Below are 20516 nucleotides of genomic sequence, written 5' to 3' on the forward strand. Positions count from 1 at the left end.
AAAAAAAAAAAAAAAGAAGTCTTGGAGTCCTTTAAAACTGCAGAGTGGGAATCACTCTGGCATTTTGCAAGTCCCTGTGAAATTGCTTCCTGGTGAGCTGTGCCAGGCGGCTCAGAGGTGTTTGCAGCAGCGAGGAGCTGCCTGTGCCTCCGGAATGCCGCGGTGCCGTCTCCATCCGGAGCATCCCCGGCTCCTCCAGGCACTTTGCTGCTGGGCACGGAACCAAATTCCAGAAGGGTTCGGGAGAGGTGCGTGGGGAGCAAGAGGCGCCTCTCCAGCTCTCGCCGCCTGTCACATCCCCTGGGAGAAGCTGGGGTGAATCCCGGGGGCGCAGGGTGTCCCCTGGAGCTGGCTGTGATGGAGAGGTGCCACAGGGGCAGTGGCTGCTGCCTGGCCTGGGATGCCCAGAGCATTCCTGTCCTTTCTCCAGGTGCTGCCTCAGCCTCCTGCAGCAGCAGGACACCAAATCCCAGCCTCGAAGGCACCTGCAGGGCTCGGGCCCCGCGAAGGAAGGGATTGCCTCAGTAATTCTGCCGTGGATTTGCTGCTCCTCCTGTGCCCCAGCTCGGGCACGGAGCCTCTCCTGCCCCGCTCCCCCTGCGGGCATCGCCAGCGGCACCCGGGGACATTTCCCAGGCGTCTGCGGATTCCCGCTGGGAAAGCGCTTCACAAATGCTTAAAGCCATAAACATTTATGGTGCAAAGATCATTCCTGCTGGGAGGCAGCAAACAGCAGCTGCTGGCAGGGGCGGGCATTCCCCCCCAGCTCCTCCCGGTTGGATTTGGGTGTTTTGGGGGCTGCCCTGTCTCCTCCCCAGCTCCTCCCGGTTGGATTTGGATGTTTTGGGGGCTGCCCTGTCTCCTCCCCAGCTCCTCCCGGTTGGATTTGGGTGTTTTGGGGGCTGCCCTGTCTCCCCTCCCCGCTGGGCTCCGCAGCCGGGGCTGGCTCAGGGAGCGCTGCCCAGCCCGGCTCTGCCTGGGGGAGGACCCGGCGCCGCTCTCGTTACATCTTGGGAAGCAGAGAGTGACCCCGTTATGTACTCACCTGGAAAAGTGACTTGGCCGTGCCTCATTACTGTGCTCTGCCTGGAGATTTTCATGCTTCCCTTGCAGATATATATTTAGATTTTACCCGAGGGCTTTTAATTTCCTCGCTGGTTTGAGCAGCTGCGACAGGTACACACTTACCTTCCCTTTTTCCTCCGGCCATTTTAACCTGCCATCGGCTTTGTTAAGGAGCAGGGAAGAGACTGGGAGTCACTGAAAAGCTTCAGGGTCTCACTGCTCCTCCTGTGAGGCTGTCAAATGCAGCCAGGAGCGGGAGCCGTGTCGGCAGCATCGTGCCTTTGTAGGGAGATTTGTTCAGCAGCTGCTCGGGCGTGCTCTATTTCTCCTTTCTCTGCTAAGCAGTCCCGAGTTGCCACACTGGCTTTGCAGCTTTCATGTTCGTCGCTGATGAGCCACACTTAGAGAGGTAAAAATGGCTTTGCAAAGGCTGCGATGACAGTTCTGGGATTCAGCGTGAGGCTCCAGCGCCGCAGTTACATAAAGGCTGCTCCTGCTCTCTGGGACCTGGCGAGGCACCCGGGGAAGGGAACCTGCCCTCCCTGTCCTCCCTGCTCCCCGACAGCCAAAACGAGGGGGTTTGTTTGGGGATCCCCCCCGTCCATCTGCAGCGAGCAGGGCACGGCTGAGGGGCACCAGCTGAGCCCCGGCAGCGGGAGCAGCCTCACGGCTCAGGGTGGGAGGAAGGTTCCAGGACACTGCTCCTATTGCTGGGCAGTTTCTGCAGTCCTGGGCCCTCTCTCTTAAACCCTAACATTTGGAAGTTGTTAACATTTGAAGTGTTACTGCAGAGTACACTGGGAAGAGGAGAGAAATCAAAGGCTCTTCTGGTATCAGCCCGTCCCCCTCTGGGCTCACAGCCTGCCTGCAAGCTCTGGATGTGTTTTCTTGCTTTACATAATTTTTCCATCTCTCTCCATCAGCCCAGCTCTTCAAAGGCTTCCTTCTGTTTCCAGCTCTCTTGCAGCTGCTAAATATGCTCTCCTTCGTGCTTTCCAAAGTGTTCCTCCTTCCCCGAAACTCCATTGCTCCAGTTTATTGGAGAAGTCTCCCAAACTCTGCCAGGAATCGCTGGGCGATGCAGGAGCTGCTGCCTGCTGCTGTTTGGTTCAGCTGCCAAGGCTAAATAGGGAAAGTGAGGGAATAAAACACAGGCGGTGAATTTCTGCCTGTGCCATGCAAATCTTCCTGGTCTCTGCTGTGGCCCCACTTGGCCAAAGGTTTCTGCAGATGGTGCAGGATGGTGTCAGTGAACATCACTGTTCCCCCGCTCCAGGCTCTATCCTGGTGGGTTTATTCTTTGTCAGGATGCCAAGGACCCCCCAGCAGTGCAGTGGGGATGGAGCAGCCCCCCAGGCCCACCGTGGTGGGAGCTGATCCCCCAGAGATCCTTGGAGGTGAGTCCCCTCCAAAGGTGGCCGTGGCTGGGACTCCGGGATGGAGGGAGGGAATTTGGTACCATTGTGATTTTGGCAGGAACACTCAGCCCAACTGCTGTCCCAGCCAGATGCTGTGATGACAGAAATCCCTGCAGTTTGTGAACTTTTCCTGAAATGCTTTTAATGACAGTTTAATAATAACACTTAGTGCTCACTACAGAGCTTCTCACCCCTGGAACCGAAGCGCTTTCCTGAGAAGGGTAAGGACCATTATCCCCCGTGCTCGCAGGGGAGAATAGCTGCTTTTATTTGTCAGCCTAATTATAACAAGTGGAATTAATCAACTTTTCATATGAATGGTGTTGCTTTTTAAAGACAAATGTCAGAAAGGAGTCCTAGAGACAAAGGAGAGCTCCAAGTGGTGTAGATCCATCTGATGGCTTCTCAGGGAACTCGTCAGAGCCTGTGGTGCAAAGGCATTAACCCTGCCAAGGCAGAGTGAGGAGGGAAAGGCGAGGCAGGGCAGGGCATGCTGTGGGTTTGCTGGTGCCCTGGGTCCTGCTGAGGGGGTGTTTCTGAAAGCTGCTGCTGCCCCAGCCCTGACACGACCCTGTTGTGTGTGATTCCCTCTGCTTTTCCCCTCTCCAGCTGCTCAAAGCTCCATTCTTTGGGAACATTCTCCCAGCTCCTGAGTGTCCCCTGATTCTTAGTGCACTCTGTGGAATGCATGGAGAAATTCCATTGAAATAATTACTTAGTAATTGATTAGTTTCTTAGTGGGAGGACTCAAAGAAGCCATAGCCTCTTCCTGTGTAGTCACTGAGTTTTGGGCTTTTCCCCCCTTCTCTCTGTCCTGCTCTATGTCCTCTCCAGCCTGCAGGGAAAAGGACAGGTTCTTGCGCTGAGCAGGGGAGTGGAGGCTTGTTTTGGCTGGGGCCTCTTGGTGTGACAGTAATGGGCAGTGAGTAACTGAGCCCAGTGAATGCAGCAGGGAGAGTCCCTGAGCTGCTTTCTGTGAGCTGCCCTGCTGCTCACAGCCCATTACCCAGCAGATTCACCTCAAAGGCAGCCAAAATCCTGGGAAATCCTCCCATTATCTTTGGCACTCAGCTGCTGAGGGTCTCTGCTGGAAGGGATGGGGAAGGCAGGACCCACCACCCCCAGGGACAGAGGGCACAGTCAAAGCAGGACACGTTTGCAAATGCTTTGAATTGCAAAGTGCAGCCAGGGCCTTCCCCAGCCCTGAGCAGCTCCAGCAGCACCAGCCCCACAGCCCTGGGCATCTCCAGCAGCACCAGCCCCATGGGATCTGTGTCTCTCCCATGGGGATCAGTCCCTGAGCATCTCCAGCAGCACCAAACCCACGGGATCCGTGTCTCTCCCACGGGGATCAGCCCCAGGACAGCCCCAGCTCACCTGGATGCTCCTTTCTGGAAGTGGCAGGTAGGAATCATCCTTCCCCCAGCTTTCTGCAGCCCCTCAGGCAGGATTTGATCCTCTGTGTAGTTTAAATTTCATCTTTGGCTCCCCCAGCAGTGCTGAGCTCCTGCTCCCATGCCAGGGGCCGTGGGCCAGGGAGGACCTTCCTCTCCAGGCTAATGGAAAAAAAATGGAGAGAAGTTTTTTTTTAATTGACTCGGGATCAATAGGTAAAAGTATTTCCTAGGCACTTTTATTAATAAATACTTACATCCTTGCTGCCCAGGGAGGGTTCCTGGGCATCTGCTGGGTATTCTAATATCCACAGTCTGAGTTAATCAATGTATTGTTACTGAATGTTTGACTGTAAAAGCAGCTGGAGCTCTTTGGGTTCAGATCTCTTGCTAACTGTAATTCCAGAAGCTGATGGACAGTCAAAAATCCTGGCAGGAGGACCTGTTTTGTTGGGAAAAGAGTCCTTGGGACACTGTTGAGCAGGGTGAGGGGATCCTGGCTGTCTCAGAGGGCCCTGAGGGTGTCCATGCACCACATCCCTGTGTGTGGGAGCAGCTCTGGCACTGCACAGGGATGGAAAGGCCAAGTTCTACACAAAGAGGATGAAGCACCAACGTTTTTTATTTTCTTTTTTTTTTTTTTTTCCCTTTTTGGCAAATTTACTATTTTCACTGAGAAAAATATCAGAGGAAAAAACATTCTGGTGAGGAAGCAGAAGCTCCTTTTTCTGTGATTTTAACTTCCCATTGGGACAGAGAACCATTAGTAAATAGAGAAAAAAAAAATCAAATTTTTAGATTTCCTCAGGAGCTTGGACATTTCCAGCTCTGCTGCAGAGGGATGTTTCAGCTGGTGTTTTTTGTGGCTTGGCTGCAGGATCCTCAGTGGGATGGAGGGGTGGCTTTTGCAGGGCTCTGCCTGAGCCTTGGCAACCTCCAAACATTGGCAGCTTTCAAAAAGCAATTTTGCAGAGTGCCTGGTGACAATGTAGGGCATTCCCTGGCGACTCCAGGCAGAGCTGGTGCGTGTGCACTTGGTGAAAAACACTTCAGCAAGAGGCTGTGCCAGGCAGCTTTGTGCATTTAGCTGAGTATTAGTGACCCTCTGAAGTTTATCGAGCTGCTAATGTCGTGCTGTGACATTTGTTGGGGTCCTGAAATACAGGAGGTGTTTGTGGCAATAATAAATTATGTGGGATCTTGTTTTTCCTTGGTGTTATTAAATAAAGGGAGGTCAGGGTTGCTCTGCAAAGACACAGAAACACAGAGGGGCCGTGCAGGGAAAGGTGATTTTCCTAGAGCTGCTTGCCAAGAGTGTCCAGGGGTTCCTGGAAGGATAATAGTGAGCATTAATGGATTTTCAGCTCAGAGTCCCTGGAGTTAACACTTTATTTGTATGAACACAGCTCCTCCTTAGAGCAGCAGCTCTGATAACGTTTCCTGTGAGGTTCTGACTGCTCATGAGCACAAGCTCTCCTTCCAAAGTGTGTTTCCCCCCCAGGTTAGTTTTTGTGGGTTTGGAATGATCTTTGCAGAGCTGATGCTTTTCAAGATTTTTAAATACATTAGCCTGTCTTTCCTCAAGGAGGTCCTGCAAACTAAAACCTGGGGTTGTATCTCAACAGAGCAGGTTTGTTTGCCAGGAGATGGGAAAAACTCAACCTCTTCCTGTATCATCAACTACTTCTAATGGACAGGGTGATGCTTTATTATTAATAAGTTGGATATGTGAATAAAGGGAGTTTTGGCAGTTGGGGCTGAAGGAGGCCTGGATAAAAGGGAGAATATTTAACAATGCAGTTGCTGTGAATTCAATTAAGAGCAATGAAGAATCTGCTTCCTTCTTAATCTCATTTTCCAAAATATGCAATATTTCCCTGCAAGTGCTGCTCAGCAATTCCCAGCCATCCCTCTGGCCCCCAGCACAGCAGTGGTCTCGGCATAATGTAGATGCTGAAATGAGAAATCAGCACTTTGTAATGGCTCTCAAACTAAAATTAAACATCCATTTCCTGGCTTGCAGTCAGATGGTTGGCATTCATCTGGCCCAGGGAGTGTTTCTGGACCAGAGGAAATCTTATTTGGGCTTTGATGTTAGCGAGGTTGTGTTTTGTTGGTTTTCCCCTCCTGGATTCCCTGGGAGGACGTGCTGTACAAACAAGGTGCTGGATGTGGAGCTCGCTGCCGTGTCCCCTGGGCAGAAGAGCAGAGGATGTGTCCCTGCAGAGCTGGCTCAGGTGACACAGCCATGGCTCTTTCTAGGAACAGCTGTTCCCAGCCAGAGGGAGCGTGCTGGGTCTACTGGATGTACTGGGCTGAGTTTGCTCTGAGCTCCTGCTTCTCTCCTCCTCCCACTGCTCTTTGTGACACAGCAGCACTCTGGCACTGTGGGGCTGGCAGGGGAGAGGCTGCTGAGCTCTGGCTCTTCAGGTGAGGCAGGGAACTCATTGCATTGCTGAGGGGGAATGTTCTCCTGACAGAGGCACAGCAGAGGAGCTGCTCTGGCTCGGGGCAGGGCTCTGGGTCACTCTGAGGGACCAGCCGGGCTCGCCGAGGTTCTGCTCAGCATCGGTGACCTCGTTTCCCCCCCAGGAGGGGAATGGTTGCTCAGACCAGGGTCAGTTTCTCGTGACCCTGTGTCAGATCCTTCCCCTCCCTCTGGTTTTCCTGTCCTGGTTTGTGTTTCAGTGCTTGACAGAAAAGGCGACTTCATGGAGAGGCTGCTGTGGGCAGGATCTGAGTTCCTTGAGGGGCTCTTTGATCTGCTTTTTGTCACCTTCTGCACAGCACAAGTGTGACAGGAGAGTTTATATTTTCTGTTAAAATTCCCCCGGTCTTTCCCTAATCCCTCTTCTGTTCCTGCTGCTGTGTGAGGGCATTAGTGCTGAGATGAATAACTTAAGCCTAAACCCCTTTCCACATCTAATCTCAAGCCTAAAATTAATGTTCCCCTGCAATTTGGAATACAATAGAATGTAGAATTCATCCAAAAAGAGACACCTGATTGCCCCATCCCAGTGGCTCTGTGGTCCAGGAGGATTTATCAGGGCACACTCCAGCCCAGAGGGCTGACAGATTATATTCTGTGTTTGAGGACCACACCCTGAAGTAAAGAGATGTGGAGCAATAAATTGAAGAGTCTGAATCAAAGCATGAAAGCAGAAAGGAATGACTTGGGTGGAAAATGAATGTATTGAGCTAATGAATCATTTTGAGGCAAAACAAGAAATTAAATGTACGCTGAAAGCTGGCACATTAAGAAAAGGGCTGCGGGTTTTTATCCAGTTTGCATTTCAAAATGCTGAAACGAAGTATGTCGGATGGTGAAATCCCATTAAGAAATAACGCTGTGAGCAGGGAAACCAGGATTTGGTTAACAGGAAATGAGGACTTTGCTTTTCCTCCCAGAGCAGCTGGGAACTGCCCTTGTGCCATGGGGCAAAAGATGGTTGGGTTCTGATCTCTGGGGCAAGAGCAGAGGGCAGAGCTCAGCGTGCCTGACAGCTCCTGGCAGGAGAGAGGAAACCAAGGACCGGCCTTTTCTCCCCAGAATTTGGCACAGGACGGTGATTCTGGGTGTTCTGACAGCCTGGCAGGGGGATGGAAGGTGTGCTTAGGGCATGGAGCTGTGCCAGAGGGAATTGTCAGCTTTTCATTCTGAAAGGAAAGTCCTTTGGATCCCAGAATTCTCATTCCAGGGCAGCTCCTGCCCTGCTCTCCCAGCCAGCCTTCTCACAGCTGCATGTCCCAGGCTCTGGGAAGACCCTTCCACTCAATACGTTGACTTTTTGTACAAAAACATTTAAAGGAATCCTGTGCTGGAGCCCGATTATTCACTTTGGTTTAGGTCACGCTGCGGTGACCATCAGTGAATTTATTCTTTATTCCCAGCCTGTAAAGGGTCAGCAGGCCCTGCAGTGGGGCTGGCTGTGGGGCAGCACTGTGGGATGTGTTGGCACGGCTTGGGCTGGGCTTGGCGTGTTGGGGTGACACGGCAGGAGCTGGGTGGCCTCGAGGAGCCGCGGTGCCACCTCTGTCCGTGGTGCTGAGCCCTCTGCCCCAGCCGGGCCGTGGAGCCTTCAAGATGTTTTTGGTTCCTGGCTGCCACCAAACACGAGCTGGAGCAGCTCTGGGCTGGTGGCATTCCCAAAACAGGGAAGGATGCTCAGTCCTTTGCCCCCACTCCTTTCCAATCCCACCTGTGCACTCAGGTGTTATCTCCAGCTCAGCTCTCCCCCAGCCGCAGCGAATTCCCTTTTCTGCTGGGTATCTCGAGAAATCCATGCCAAGAGCGTGGAAGGAGCAGCAGCTTTTGCTGTCACCTGCAGAGGGAAGAGTGGGTCACTCTGGGACAGGTAAGGTGCACCTGGCCAGGGATCTGAGCCCTGCTGGCCACTCTGAGGGAGCAGCAGGGAGCTCCTCTCCGCTCGGTTCACAGCGGGAGCGTTTGGGAGGGGACCGAGCTCTGCTGCTTTGTGTCTGAGAGAGCCAAACCTGCTGAGTCTGTTCCCTGGCACGCAGTCTGCACGCTGCTCTGTACACAGAGGAATAAGATAAAATAGCTTCCTCCTCCTCATGTTGCTACCGAAAAACAGCGATGGGGAAAGAAAATAATCCTTCAGCCCCTGCCCTGCCTGTGGTGATAAGAGCGGTGCAATCCTCCTTTTGGAGCCAGGCAAGGCAATTTCATTATTTAGCAAACAAAGCCCTTTCAGAGATTTCTGCATTGTGGACGTTTTCCCGGCGGTTTTGCACCAAATCTGTTGCGGCAGCAAGGCCAGAGAGTTTGCCTTGACTCCCCTCACTACCAAAATAAATGTACAGGGCAGGATTGTTCCACTGAGCAGCCGTGACTGGGGAGAGAGAAGAAGGAAGGAGATGGTACGTGCCGACAGCTCTAAACTGATTGCGGTGAGGATTGCTATGTATGAGAGAGTTCAGGGGGGAAAGAGGAGGAAGTCACAGAGGCAGCCGAGGCTCGCAGGATGGCAAGAGCCAAGCTGAAGAATTCCCCTTCAGAGAGCAATTCCCGTGTCAAAACTGTCCCACCGGCGATGACAGAAGATGTCCACGGGGTGAGCCCCTTGTTACCGTCTCGGAGGATGGGATCCATGGGGAGTGATGTCGGACAAAGGTATTGCAGGACTGCAGTGGTGCGTGGGGAGGCTGGGTGGGGGAGGCAGCACCCTTTATCTTTCAAATGAGAGGGAAAGGATTAGTGCCTCCACGGGCTGGAGGGGTGGTGGATCAAATCCTTCGGATAGCCGCGTTAAAGAGCCACGCCAGCTCCAAAGTTGTGTTATGAAATAGGGAGCTGGAGCAGAAGGAAACCAGTTCCTTTAAATTTTTTATAGGTTCTTTTATTGATTTTTTTTTTTTTTTAATATGTCTAAAGTGTGTCTGACCATGGGGCTGCCACACACCACTGGTAACTTGCACTGCACCTTCCCTGTGCAGTATAAACCCCAAGCTTATTTACACTGCTAACGCCACGGTACGCACTGTACATAAGCACCATGTTTGTATGGCAGGAGAGATGCTCGGCCCCCCCATCTGAGCAATAATTTATTTGTAACTGCAATAAAAAAAAAAAAAATTAAAAAAAAAATGCTGCCATAGGAAATGCTGCAGCCTTCCTGCAAGCACACAGCTGAGAGCACAGCGAGGAAGGAGCTGTTTTTCAGGAGGATGAGAACGCTTTGCACTGCACTGGGATTTCAGTGATTCAGAAGGAGCCAGGTCCCCTAGTTACGATGAGGATGCAAATGTCACTAATTCAGTTCTTGTTCTGTTCGTTCCATTTTCTGTCTCATTCTTTTCCCTCCATCTACCCAGCCTTTCAGCCCATCCATGCTGCCTCACCTGTGACTGTGTACTGTATGTCTTCTAGGATGTAATTTGGTGCAAATGAGCACGGCAGGAAAGCTCCTGCTCAGGGGGAATTTTACTTGCTTGGCTTTAGACTGGAATGAATTAATGCCTCAGCTTCTGCCTCTTGGCATATCTGGGGGGAGGCTGGCACGGAGCCAGGACCAGCAGCTGTGGTGCCCGCCGGGGAAGCCGAGGAGGGAGGTGTGTGCTGGGGAGCCCGAGCCGTGCCGGGCACATGCTTCAGTCTCCAGGTCTGGGAGGCAGAGTCCTGGCACACCGGGGAGCCGCGAGTGCGTCCCTGGCGCGCGGTGCCAGCGCTCCAGATGGCACCGGTGCCGGGGCTCTGGTGAGCAAACACTGGGAGCTGGTGGGGCGCTGCCTCTGCCAGGCCAGGGCTTACACCTGTGAAGGCTGAGAATGGGCATCGTGGGGCTAAATCCCTGCAGCTGCTGTGGCCTCAGCATGTTTTGACAGTCTGGGTCTGCTCCCAGTGCTGGTCAGGCTGTTTGTGGTCTGGTTTTGTGCCTTCCTTTCATTGCTGCAAAAAACAGATACCAAAGCTGGACCTGTCCTGGGGGTACCTGAATCTCTGAGGGAAAAGCCTTTGGAGCGAGGCTGATTCCTCTCTGTGCTCTTCCAAGTTCTGGTGGTGTCCCCTCAGGACAGGGTCAGTGCTCAAACCAGGTGTGTAGGGGCCAGAAAAATACAACTGGGAGACTGCTACAAACTCATTCCACTCATCAGCAGTGGTTAAACATGCAAGAGGGGCTTTGGCACCCAGGGCCCCCAAACCTTCATCCCAGGCCTGATCCTCCTTGTCTTTTGTGGGAGCACAGCATAAAGTAGGGATGCTGCAAGGATTCTTGGAGCAATTCCAAAAATCGCATCACTACAGTGTTTTGGTGGACCCTCGAGAGGAGGTGCTACATAAAGACCAAATTATCTGGGTTTCACTGGAATTTTAAGTGATTTGCTGCAGTCTTGTTGTAAGAGACTGCTGCTGTGAGGTAGAGAAGCTGGTGGAGCACTTTGACACCCCTGTGGCAGCGGGCAGAGCCCTGCAATCCCCACTGCCAGGATCTCCTCCTTCCCTGGGCACTGCTTCCCAACAATGAGCTGGCAATTCAGATTGAGATCTCTGCACTTCTCTTCCACTGCTGCAGCAAAGGCAGGGAGATTGGTTTGGAAGTGAGGAACAGAGAGTTTGAGATGCTTCGTGTTTCCCAAAGCCAGACTCAAGCAGCATTACCAAGTTAGCAGTTCCTGGGAGCTGGGAGTGAATTTCCAGGTGATGGTGGAAGGAGATGTGTGTTACAGGGTGTTCTCAGGATGCAAATGATCCCTCCTGGTGACTGAAGCCAGGGAAATTTATTCTCACCTACTTTATTTACCTCCTTACTCTGTCTCTGAGTCATTGCAGCATCTCAAAGCTTTTAGGGGTTCCCAGTCAAAACAGGAGGAAAGGATTTGAATTCATCTGAGGGAAAACCACTCCACAGCTTGGGAGTAAAGAGGGGAATTCAGGACTTCCCCTGGGCATCCAGGGCAGGGATATTTTCCTGTGTCTGGTGACCTGCAGGTGAGATGGGACCAGCCCAGGTGCCCATGTGGAAGTATCCTCCACCAAAGAGGCTTGGAGTTATTTCTGTGTGCCAGGGACTGCTGTGAGATGGGGATGGAACTGGGCCATGCCAGGGAGGGCAGGCTGAGCTGCAGAACTGCCCTGGCAGCAGGTGACAGTGACTGGAACCAGCCAGGTGTTTGTCCCTTGTGCTGGGGGGGATTTGAGGGGGAAAGGTGTGAAGGGAAGCAGATCTCCACAGAGCACTCTGTGTTTGGGCAGGACATGCAAACATCTGTTTGGATCTCATTTCACAGAGCACTGATCTCCCTGTAGCACCCGAGATGTGGGTTTGAAAACACAAACAGAGGTTTTTACAAGATAACCATGTCCTGTTTGTGCAGCTCTGCTGGAAGCAGGGGAAGCTCTGACCACTGCCTGTCCCAGGGCACGCTGTGACTCCGGAGGGATTGCAAACATTCCTGTTTGGTGTCTGCTTTGGACACTCTGCCCCAGCCCTTGGCAGGGCTCTGGGTCTCCTCCCTGCCCCGTGGCCCCCCCAAACTCCTTCAATTGTGTTTGTTGAGCTTCTGATAACAGAATTGTGAGCTGCTGAGGTTTGGGAGGGACATTAGCATTGCAGAAGAGCTGGGCTTGGAGAGGACCTGGAGGGCTCTGCTCCAAATCTGGACTGGCTTTAAAGTTGTCCCAGCTGGCTCAGGACCAGTTCTGCTGGGTTTTGAACATCTCACTGGACATTTCTCAGTTTCTTTGGGTGCCAGGTGCAGGTTTGATCATTCTCTGGGTGAATAATTTTTCCCTCGCTGCATTTGGTACCTGTTCCCTCTTGTCCTTTCACGGGGTGTCCCAGAGGAGCCTGGCTGCTCCTTTCCCCTCAGGCAGCCCAAGGCAGCAGCTGGATCCTCCCTTTCCTTCTCCTTCAGGCTGCTCCCACCCCCTGCAGCCTTGCCTCGTCTCTCAGCTGGAGATATTTTTGGCAGGAATAAATGGGACTGTGCTTCAGCCCTGTTCCAGTCAGCAAGGTGGCTGGAGTCTCCTCGGTGGGAAAGAGCTCTGCTAGGCCGAGTTTAACACCGGGTTCCTGGAGGTAAAGCACTCCAGAGAGTGAGGAATTCACCCAAATATGTCTGAAAATAGAATTTCTGACCGATGGATGGAACAGGCCTGATATTAACAAACAGGACTTGCTAAATGTGGTTTTTTGCCTGACACCTGTGCACAAATGAACCACAGAAAGGTCCAGTCTGGCCAATGAAACCACTACAGCCACTCAGTCCTTGCAGGAGCTCTCCAGGTGATGCTCTCCACAGGACACATTTTTAACATTTCTTTAACATAAGCTTTATCCAGCAGAGCCCTTTCAGAGCCCTCTCTGTCCTCAGCCAATGCCATGTGCTGGTTTGCTGCCCCAGCTCTGGTGAGGGGCTTTTGTGCAGCAGAAATGCTGTGCCAGGGACATCCCCTGAGTGGGGTTTGCCCACCCCTGCCCTGCTCCATCCTTGGCTCCTCTGCTGCTCCTCTCCTGGCTGGGGATGAGGGTTTGTACCAGAGATGTGAGCAGGGCTGAGGCTGGAGGTGCTGGGATGCTGTGCCAGCGCTGGCCCCACGCTGCTCTCGCTGAGAGGGGCTGACAGTGACACTTTGGGAGGGAGGGCAGGGCCCAGCATGGCTGGGGGAGCCCTTCTGGAGGATCTGGAAGGGAATCTGGGGGATCCAACAGGCTTTGCTTCTGAAGCACTTTGGCTGTGATGTGCTTTGCTCCGCTGGGCACCCTGGCTGGATGTGTTTTTGGGGTGTCTCTGGATGGAGGGCACTGGGTTTGTTTGCTGGCAGCCTGCTGATCTCTGCCCACACTGCAGCATCTCCCAGCCTTGCCCTGGCCGTACCCAACCCACAGCTGCTCTCAGAGCCGGGTCCAAGCACCCAGCCCTCCTGTCCCTGGGGAGGGCTGAGCATCCCCCCTCCTGCCAGCCTTGGATGGGCTTCCCTCGGGCTCTCCTTCTGTCAGGCCGGGGAGGAGGCACTGCTCAGGCTTCTGGGCGTTTCTCTGGGGGCTGCTGAGGCTGCTGCCAGGTGGGATGGAGCAGGGAACTCAGGGGATGTCAGGTGGGATGGAGCAGGGAGCTCAGGTGATGTCAGGTGGGATGGACAGGGAGCTCAGGTGCTCTCAGGGTGGGATGGATGGTGCAGGGTGCTCAGGTGCTGTCAAGTGGGATGGTGCAGGGAGCTCAGGTGCTCTCAGGTGGGATGGACAGGGAGCTCAGGTGCTCTCAGGTGGGATGGATGGAGCAGGGAGCTCAGGTGGGATGGAGCAGGGAGCTCAGGTGCTCTCAGGTGGGATGGATGGTGCAGGGAGCTCAGGTGCTCTCAGGTGGGATGGAGCAGGGAGCTCAGATAAGGTCAGGGTGGGATGGACAGGGAGCTCAGGTGATGTCAGGTGGGATGGACAGGGAGCTCAGGTGCTGCCAGGGTGGGATGGANGAGCTCAGGTGCTCTCAGGTGGGATGGACAGGGAGCTCAGGTGCTCTCAGGTGGGATGGACAGGGAGCTCAGGTGCTCTCAGGTGGGATGGATGGAGCAGGGAGCTCAGGTGCTCTCAGGTGGGATGGAGCAGGGAGCTCAGGTGCTCTCAGGTGGGATGGAGCACGGAGCTCAGGTGCTCTCAGGTGGGATGGACAGGGAGCTCAGGTGCTCTCAGGTGGGATGGACAGGGAGCTCAGGTGCTCTCAGGTGGGATGGAGCACGGAGCTCAGGTGCTCTCAGGTGGGATGGAGCAGGGAGCTCAGGTGCTCTCAGGTGGGATGGACAGGGAGCTCAGGTGCTGGGCTCAGCTCTCATCACGGCACAGCTCGATGTGATGGTCGGGGCATGTCGCACTGCACTGGGAACGGAGAGAAGCACGACACGACTCTCTCATGAGCTGAACAGGAGAATGAGGTTTATTACCTCAGATCTTCTTTTATAGACTGATATGTGAAAGTCCAGAAAGGTAAAACCCTTCCTGGTCAGTGAACCATCACCATCATCAGTCAGTGGTGTACAGCACCCCCTGATAAACAACACCTGCAGATTGTTGTGCTTTACCAAGGACTCTTTGGATTCTTTCTCATGCTTTCCCAGGCCAGAGTGAGAAGCCTGTGTGACTTAATTTCACACAGGCTCTGCTCTCCCTGCCTGCTTTCAGCATCCACACTCCCAGATGCTGCTGGCAGCACAGGGAGCTGCCATCCTTCACCCCGAGCAGAGCCCTCCATCAGCACCAGCAGTCCCACCCTGGCCTGCAGAGTCTGGGCTCCATCCTGCTTCTTTTCTTTTCCCCAGAGCTGCTGGAAGTGCCCCAAAGTGCTGGAACAGCCCCGAGCTCTGCTCATCCTCCTGCTTCTGCAGCTGTTCCTGTGCACAGCGCTGACAGCAGTGTGTCCCCTCCAGGGCCTGGCCCTGAGCTCCCTGAGCTTTTGGATGTGTTTGTGGCTGCTCCTGTGCCTGTGGGGCCCTTCTCCCAGCCCCAGGCCCGCTCTGGCAGGGAGTTTGCCCTGTGCCACCCCCAGGGCTGGGAGCTGAGCTTTGGGAGTGCTGAGCTCTCCTCCCACGGCTCCCGGGGAGCGCAGAGGAGCTCGGTGCCCTACATAGCCCTGACAGGCAGACACCATCCTCACCTAACAATGCCACACTCGCACTTGGGCTTCTGCTCTGTTTATTTTAGGCTCCTCATTCCCATCAGGTCCCATCAGGGCACAGGGATTAGCATGTTCCTCCCCCAGGGGAGGTTTTCCTGCTTGCTCTAACAGTGGCACCCCTCTGAGCGGGCCATGAGGGTCAGTGCCACACCAGGGCCTCTTATCTCACCTCCAAACTTGTCCACAGTCCTTCCCCCACAAGGATCAGTCACTTGTCAGGACTGCAGGGACTCATTTAGCTCATCAGCAAAGGCAGGAGCTGTGTCAGAGCATCTGCAGGGCCTTTTTGCCCAGGCTTGGCAGTGCCTGCCCTCTCCATCTACCTGAAAGGAGCTTGTAGCCACGTGGGATCGGTCTCTTCTTCCAAGAAACAATCACTAGGACAAGAGGAAATGGCCTCAAGTTGTGCCAGGGGAGATTTAGGTTGGTTTGGGGGGAAAATTTCTTTACCAAAAGGGTTGTCCAGCCCTGGCATAGGTGGAGTCCCCATCCCCAGAGGGATCTGAATGATGTGTGGTTGTGGTGTTTGGGGCATGGCTTAGTGGTGTGCTTGGCAGTGCTGGGGGTATGCTTTGATGATCTTAGAGGTCTTTTCCAGTCTCAGTGGATCTGTGGCTGATTCTGGGAGAGGCACAGCTTTCTGGAAGGTGTCTCCAGGCCAGGCTGGACACTGGGAACAGCCTGTCCGGCTGCAGCGAGCGTCGCTGCGGCTCTGGCACCGCTCCTGCTGCTCTCCAAACTTTATGTGTTTGAGTTGTGATATGGCTTTTGCAGAGGAATGCCAAGGAAAAGTACTCCTGTGATTAAAGCAGCACCCTGGGGGGGCAGCTGAGCCCGAGCTGAGCCATCTCCTGCCCGGGTGGCTGCTCTGGAGCCAGAGCCTGTCTGGGTGGCACCTCTGCAGCTGTCTGTGAGCTCCTGGTGGATTTTCCAGGTGCCCACCAGCACAGCTGGCTGAGTTCCTCCACCCCAGGGGTGCTGGAGGCTCAAGTCCCTTCCCTGGGGTCATCCCTGCTCCATCCCTCAGCCGGGAAGGGGAGCTGCCCTTCCCTCCCCTCTCACTCAGGTTTGTGAGCAGACGTGTCCCTCTTCCTCTCGCATTCCCCTTCCTCTTGCTCGTTCCTTCTCCCCCTCTTTACTTTCTTTTTTCATCTCCTCCCATCTGTCCTTCTCACATCAGGCTATTTTGGGCTGAGTTTCTCACTGTCAATATGGTAGGAACCGTGGTGCAGCTCCTGTCTCTAGAGGATGAACACTGCTTTGGGAAGCCTCCCCAGGCACTTACCTTGCTTGGCTCACATTCACCCCCCTGCCTTGACCCTCTCTTGAAGGCATTTTGAGATCAGGGTGGAAAAGCATTAAATCCTGCCCAGAGCCAGGGGACAAAGTCATCAGATTTAATACCTTTCCACCTCAGTCTTGAAATGCCTCTGAGCCTTGCAAGTGGTTATTAAAGCAGCCTGAAGCCAAGAGTGGTGTTGGCAGGTCATTACTTGTGTCTGTAACTTCCAGAGGCTTCAAGTCAAGGCATGAATTTTTTTGTTGCTTTGTTTTGTTCATTTGGAAATGATGGCTGTAAATTGAATAGGAAATGCACCACCAGAAGTGAATTTTTAATGTTCTTCATTTACCAAAAATTCGGGAGACAGTGGTGAAGGCGCAGAGTTTGCTGGGAAGGAGCAGGTCCTGTGTGAGCTGGGCTGAGCTGCTGCTGTACTTCTCTTCTCCCTCTCTCTGAGCATCCTGGAGCCCTTGAAACACAGGGACAGCATTTAGCCTCGAATCACCAGCACGAGGCACACGAGCCAAGTGTCACCCAGATCCTGCAGTGGCCTGGCAGAGCTGGGGGAGAGCTGGGGCTGGATGCCTTCCCCAGAGAGAAGGGAATTGCTGCCCCAATTCCTGGGGTACTGGAGCCCAGGGGTGCTGTGCACATCCCTGCCCAGCTCAGCTTTGCTGGGAGGTGCTGGAGCCAGAGCTGAGGAGGCAGGATGAGGTGGAAGGTGCTGCTCAGCCTCCAGCATGGGTGGGCAGGTGATTGCTCTCTCTTTTACATAAGCAAGCTTTATTATGGCTTTGTTCTAATAATAAATGTGCCTTTGTCTCTTCACCTTCAAATAAAACCTTCCCCTTTTGTGAGGGGCTGTAGCTTGAAAGGTGGGGGCAGACCTATCTCTGAGGCAGCCAAGGAGTTCCATCCCCCTCTGCTCCTCTCCTTTCTCCCACCCTTCCCTGCTCTGCTCTCCTGTCTGGGAGGTGCTGCTGGTGCTTGTGGTTTGTGCTTGGCAGCACCAGGACAAGGGGCCTCAGTTTCCCCTGCCTGGGGACAGCTCTGCTCTCCCAGCCCTGGATCCTGGAGGGGAGCAAAGGTCGTTTCTCTGCCTGTGCCGTCCTTGTTTTCCATGGGAATGGGATGAGCTGAGCTTTGTCTGCTCTCGTGGAGCCAGATCTGGATGAAATAAAAAGGTCAATTTGAAGTAGATTATCTTAAACACATTAAAAGCCAGCATAACCTTTCTGACTCCATTAAGTGGCTTTAGTTCTGTATATTGTAAATCACTCTTAAAGCCTTTTGGGATCTGGAAAATGTCTGTTTTCCAGATGAGATTTCAAATGATTTTTAGTTTTCTTCGAGAAATCTCTATATTTTCTCAACATTTCGACTGTTGGTGAGAATTTGGGTGCCTGGTGGAAGAAGGAGAGGTTTCAGTGGGATACCTCAAATCATTTCTTCCCTCTGTGACCAGCACAGCGAAGTTCACTCACTTGGGAGCCAAAAGCACCTTTTTGTTACCAAAAAATGGGTATTTTATTGCATGTGCTTTAACCAAGGCACAGAGTGGCCAAAGCCATCCTTGGGGAAGTTCATGTCTGTCCATGACTTTGGAATCCCTTTTGTTTGTGGTGCCTCCATGTGAGTGAGGTGTTTTTATCTGAGGTGTTTATTCTCCTCCTGAGCCCGTGGCTTTGGGGGAAGGAATCCTGGGAATCTCCCTGGCTCATCCCAGTTCTCCAGAACCTTCAGCTTCTGCAGGGCCCCATTGATCTGAGTGGTTTTGTGCCTTTGCTGCTTGGCTTTCAGGAGAGCTGCTGTGCAGCTGGAATTAGCTCCTGTTCCTCCACCCTTCCTGGCTGCCAGCTGGCACCAGATTAGGAGAAAACCAAATCATTTGCTGATTCTTTCCCCATAAACATCTCTGTGAGGCAGAAAAGGCCACTGCTCCAAACCAAAGGCGGGCGGAGGGGCCCGAGCAGCCCCTGCTGCTAACGTGGGATAATCCAATTTAGCTGGAGGGAGCCTGAGCTGGCAGAGCTCTGCTCTGCAGCTGGAGAAAATCCGGGATGCTGGGCAGGAATAAATGCCAGGGCTGCTCCAAGGCACAGCCCAGCTGTAGAGCCACCCCAGGGCTCGTTCTTGCTGCGAGAGGTGGCACAAGAAACTGCTTTGGTGTCAATTAACTTCATGCTCCAGGAGGAGCTTTGCTTGCAGGAGAAAGCTGGAAATGAGCAGGGAAGTGGGGGAAGATGGCAAGAGCTGAGCCCAGAGAAGAAGAGGCTCTGGGGAGATCCTACAGCACTCTCCAGTACCTAAAGGGGCTCCAAAAGAGCTGCAGAAGGGCTTTGGATAAGGGTCTGGAGTGACAGGACAAGGGGGAATGGCTTCACGCTGTCAGAAATCAGGGCTAGATTAAATGTTGGGGATAAATCCTTCCCTGGGAGGGTGGGGAGGCCCTGGCACAGGGGGCCCCATCTCTGGGAATGTCCAAGGCCAGGCTGGACAGGGCTTGGATCAAGCTGAGATAGAGGAAGGAGCAATGAGCTCCTCCCCAGCCTCTGCACAGACCAGAGCCCAGGAGCAGGAGCAAAATAAATCCTGTCCCAGGGAGGCTGCTCCTCGTAGCTGAGGGATGGATCAGCTTCCTCTGGGCTCCCATTTCTGCTGAAATGTGAATTTATTGCTTTTATTTAGTCTGAACTGTGCTGGAGTGCTGCAGACTCGTAAAGCAAAAGCAAAATGCAAGAAAAATCTTTATGGTCTGCAGCAGCCCCCTTGGCTTTGATGTTTCCTGGTGTCCCTGGCTCTCAGTAAATAAGGGAAGGAGAGAGGGCACTGCTGGGACAGGGAAGGGCCCAGGCTCAGGCAGGCTCAGCTGATGATGGGCACCCAGGGCCGTCTCAGGGGTGTCTTGATGACAGCATCATTTTTGCAGGGGAATTTTTTGTTTTGCAGCTGTAATCGCTGTGTTTGATAACCCTGTGCTGTCTGTCTGTCTGTCTGTCTGTCTGTGGGATGTACAGTACACGAGCACAGGCCCTTTGCCTCCCACCCACTCTTGTTTTTCTCTGTGATCTTCCTCCCCTTGTCTTGAACCCCTCATCACCCTCATCATTCCTCTCTGTTATTTGATTTGATTTTTGGTTTATTTTTTATTCTATTTACTTTTCCCTTCTCTGCTCATCACTCATGTCTGTAAAAGCAGCCCAGGAGAGGCACAATGAGTTCCTGAAAGCACCAATCCTTCAAAGTCTCATTTCTCAGCACCAAGTGCGGCACTGATTAGAGGCAGAGCAGCGACACAATTTGTGAGAATCATTAAAAAGGAAAATAAAAAAGGCATAAAACAGGCACAAAACCTGGTTTTATCCATGGAGCCAAGTCCTTAAAGGGGATGTAATTTGCAAAGCCACCAGAGCATCACTGGGAGCTGAGCAGGGACATGTCCCAGGCGTGGTGTGACCTCGGCTGAGAGCTCGGGTGGCCTCTTCTCCGGGCCGGCATTCCCGGTGGGACAGCCCCAGTTTGGAACTGGTTTGGAACCAGTTTGGAGCCGGTTTGGAGCCGGTTTGGAGCTGGGGGCTGTGCATTCCCTCACCCTCTGTGCTGCTCTCACTCTTAGGCCTCACGCCGAGGATTTCAGCGTGGATTCCTCCTTCTCACAGTAAGTTCTCCGCGGGCGTTTCCCGGTGCCGCGGGGAGGGACAAGGGACCGTGGCTTGCCCTGGGGAAAAGCCAACCCTGCTCTCCAGAGGGCAAAACCCCCTTGGAGTTTGGGGTGTTTGGTGCACATGGTGAGCTGAGTTTTTTGCTGCTGAGCACAGTGGTTAACCTTGGCTCTAAATTACTGTGGATAAAGAGGGTGACCCATCCATGGAAGTGTTCCCCAATGGAAGGGGTTTGGAACAAGCTGGTCCAGTGGAGTTGTCCCTGCCCCTGGCTGGAACCAGATGACCTTTAAAGGTCCCTTCCAAGCCAAACCAGTCAGTGGTTCCATGATTTTCCTGCTTTTAAGGGAACTGATAAACACAATATTTGTCCTGCACTGCTCTCAGGGAGTTTTGTATGGGAGGAGCAAATCCTTCTGCAGTGATTCCCACCATGGGGAGGATTCTCTGCTCCCAGGGACAGACAAGTTTCTTGAGGAAGAATTGATAGCAGCAAATTGGCAATTATCCATTAACGATGAGCTCCATGCACAGCCCTAATTAAACAATGTAGATTCATCAGCAC

At 53.3% G+C, this 20516-nt stretch overlaps 1 protein-coding gene across 11 annotated transcripts in view; it reads left to right on the forward strand.

The window, feature by feature from the left end:
* KCNT1 (potassium sodium-activated channel subfamily T member 1) overlaps positions 1 to 20516 on the forward strand; it is a 78185-nt gene that overhangs the window by 30153 nt on the left and 27516 nt on the right. The window contains exons 1-2 of one of the 11 annotated variants that reach the window (XM_015645176.2): positions 8513 to 9011; positions 19906 to 19947. The exons of 6 other annotated variants lie outside the window; for them this stretch is intronic. In XM_015645176.2, the coding sequence (XP_015500662.1) occupies positions 8863 to 9011; positions 19906 to 19947 (191 nt within the window). In that variant the 5' untranslated portion in view covers positions 8513 to 8862. Of the gene's footprint in view, positions 1 to 8512; positions 9012 to 19905; positions 19948 to 20516 lie in introns of those variants that run through there. 4 more of the 11 variants (XM_015645178.1, XM_015645179.2, XM_015645177.2 and 1 more) reach the window with 4 other exon arrangements.

This window comes from Parus major, chromosome 17 (genome assembly GCF_001522545.3).
Source record: "Parus major isolate Abel chromosome 17, Parus_major1.1, whole genome shotgun sequence".
NCBI classification, from domain to species: domain Eukaryota; kingdom Metazoa; phylum Chordata; class Aves; order Passeriformes; family Paridae; genus Parus; species Parus major.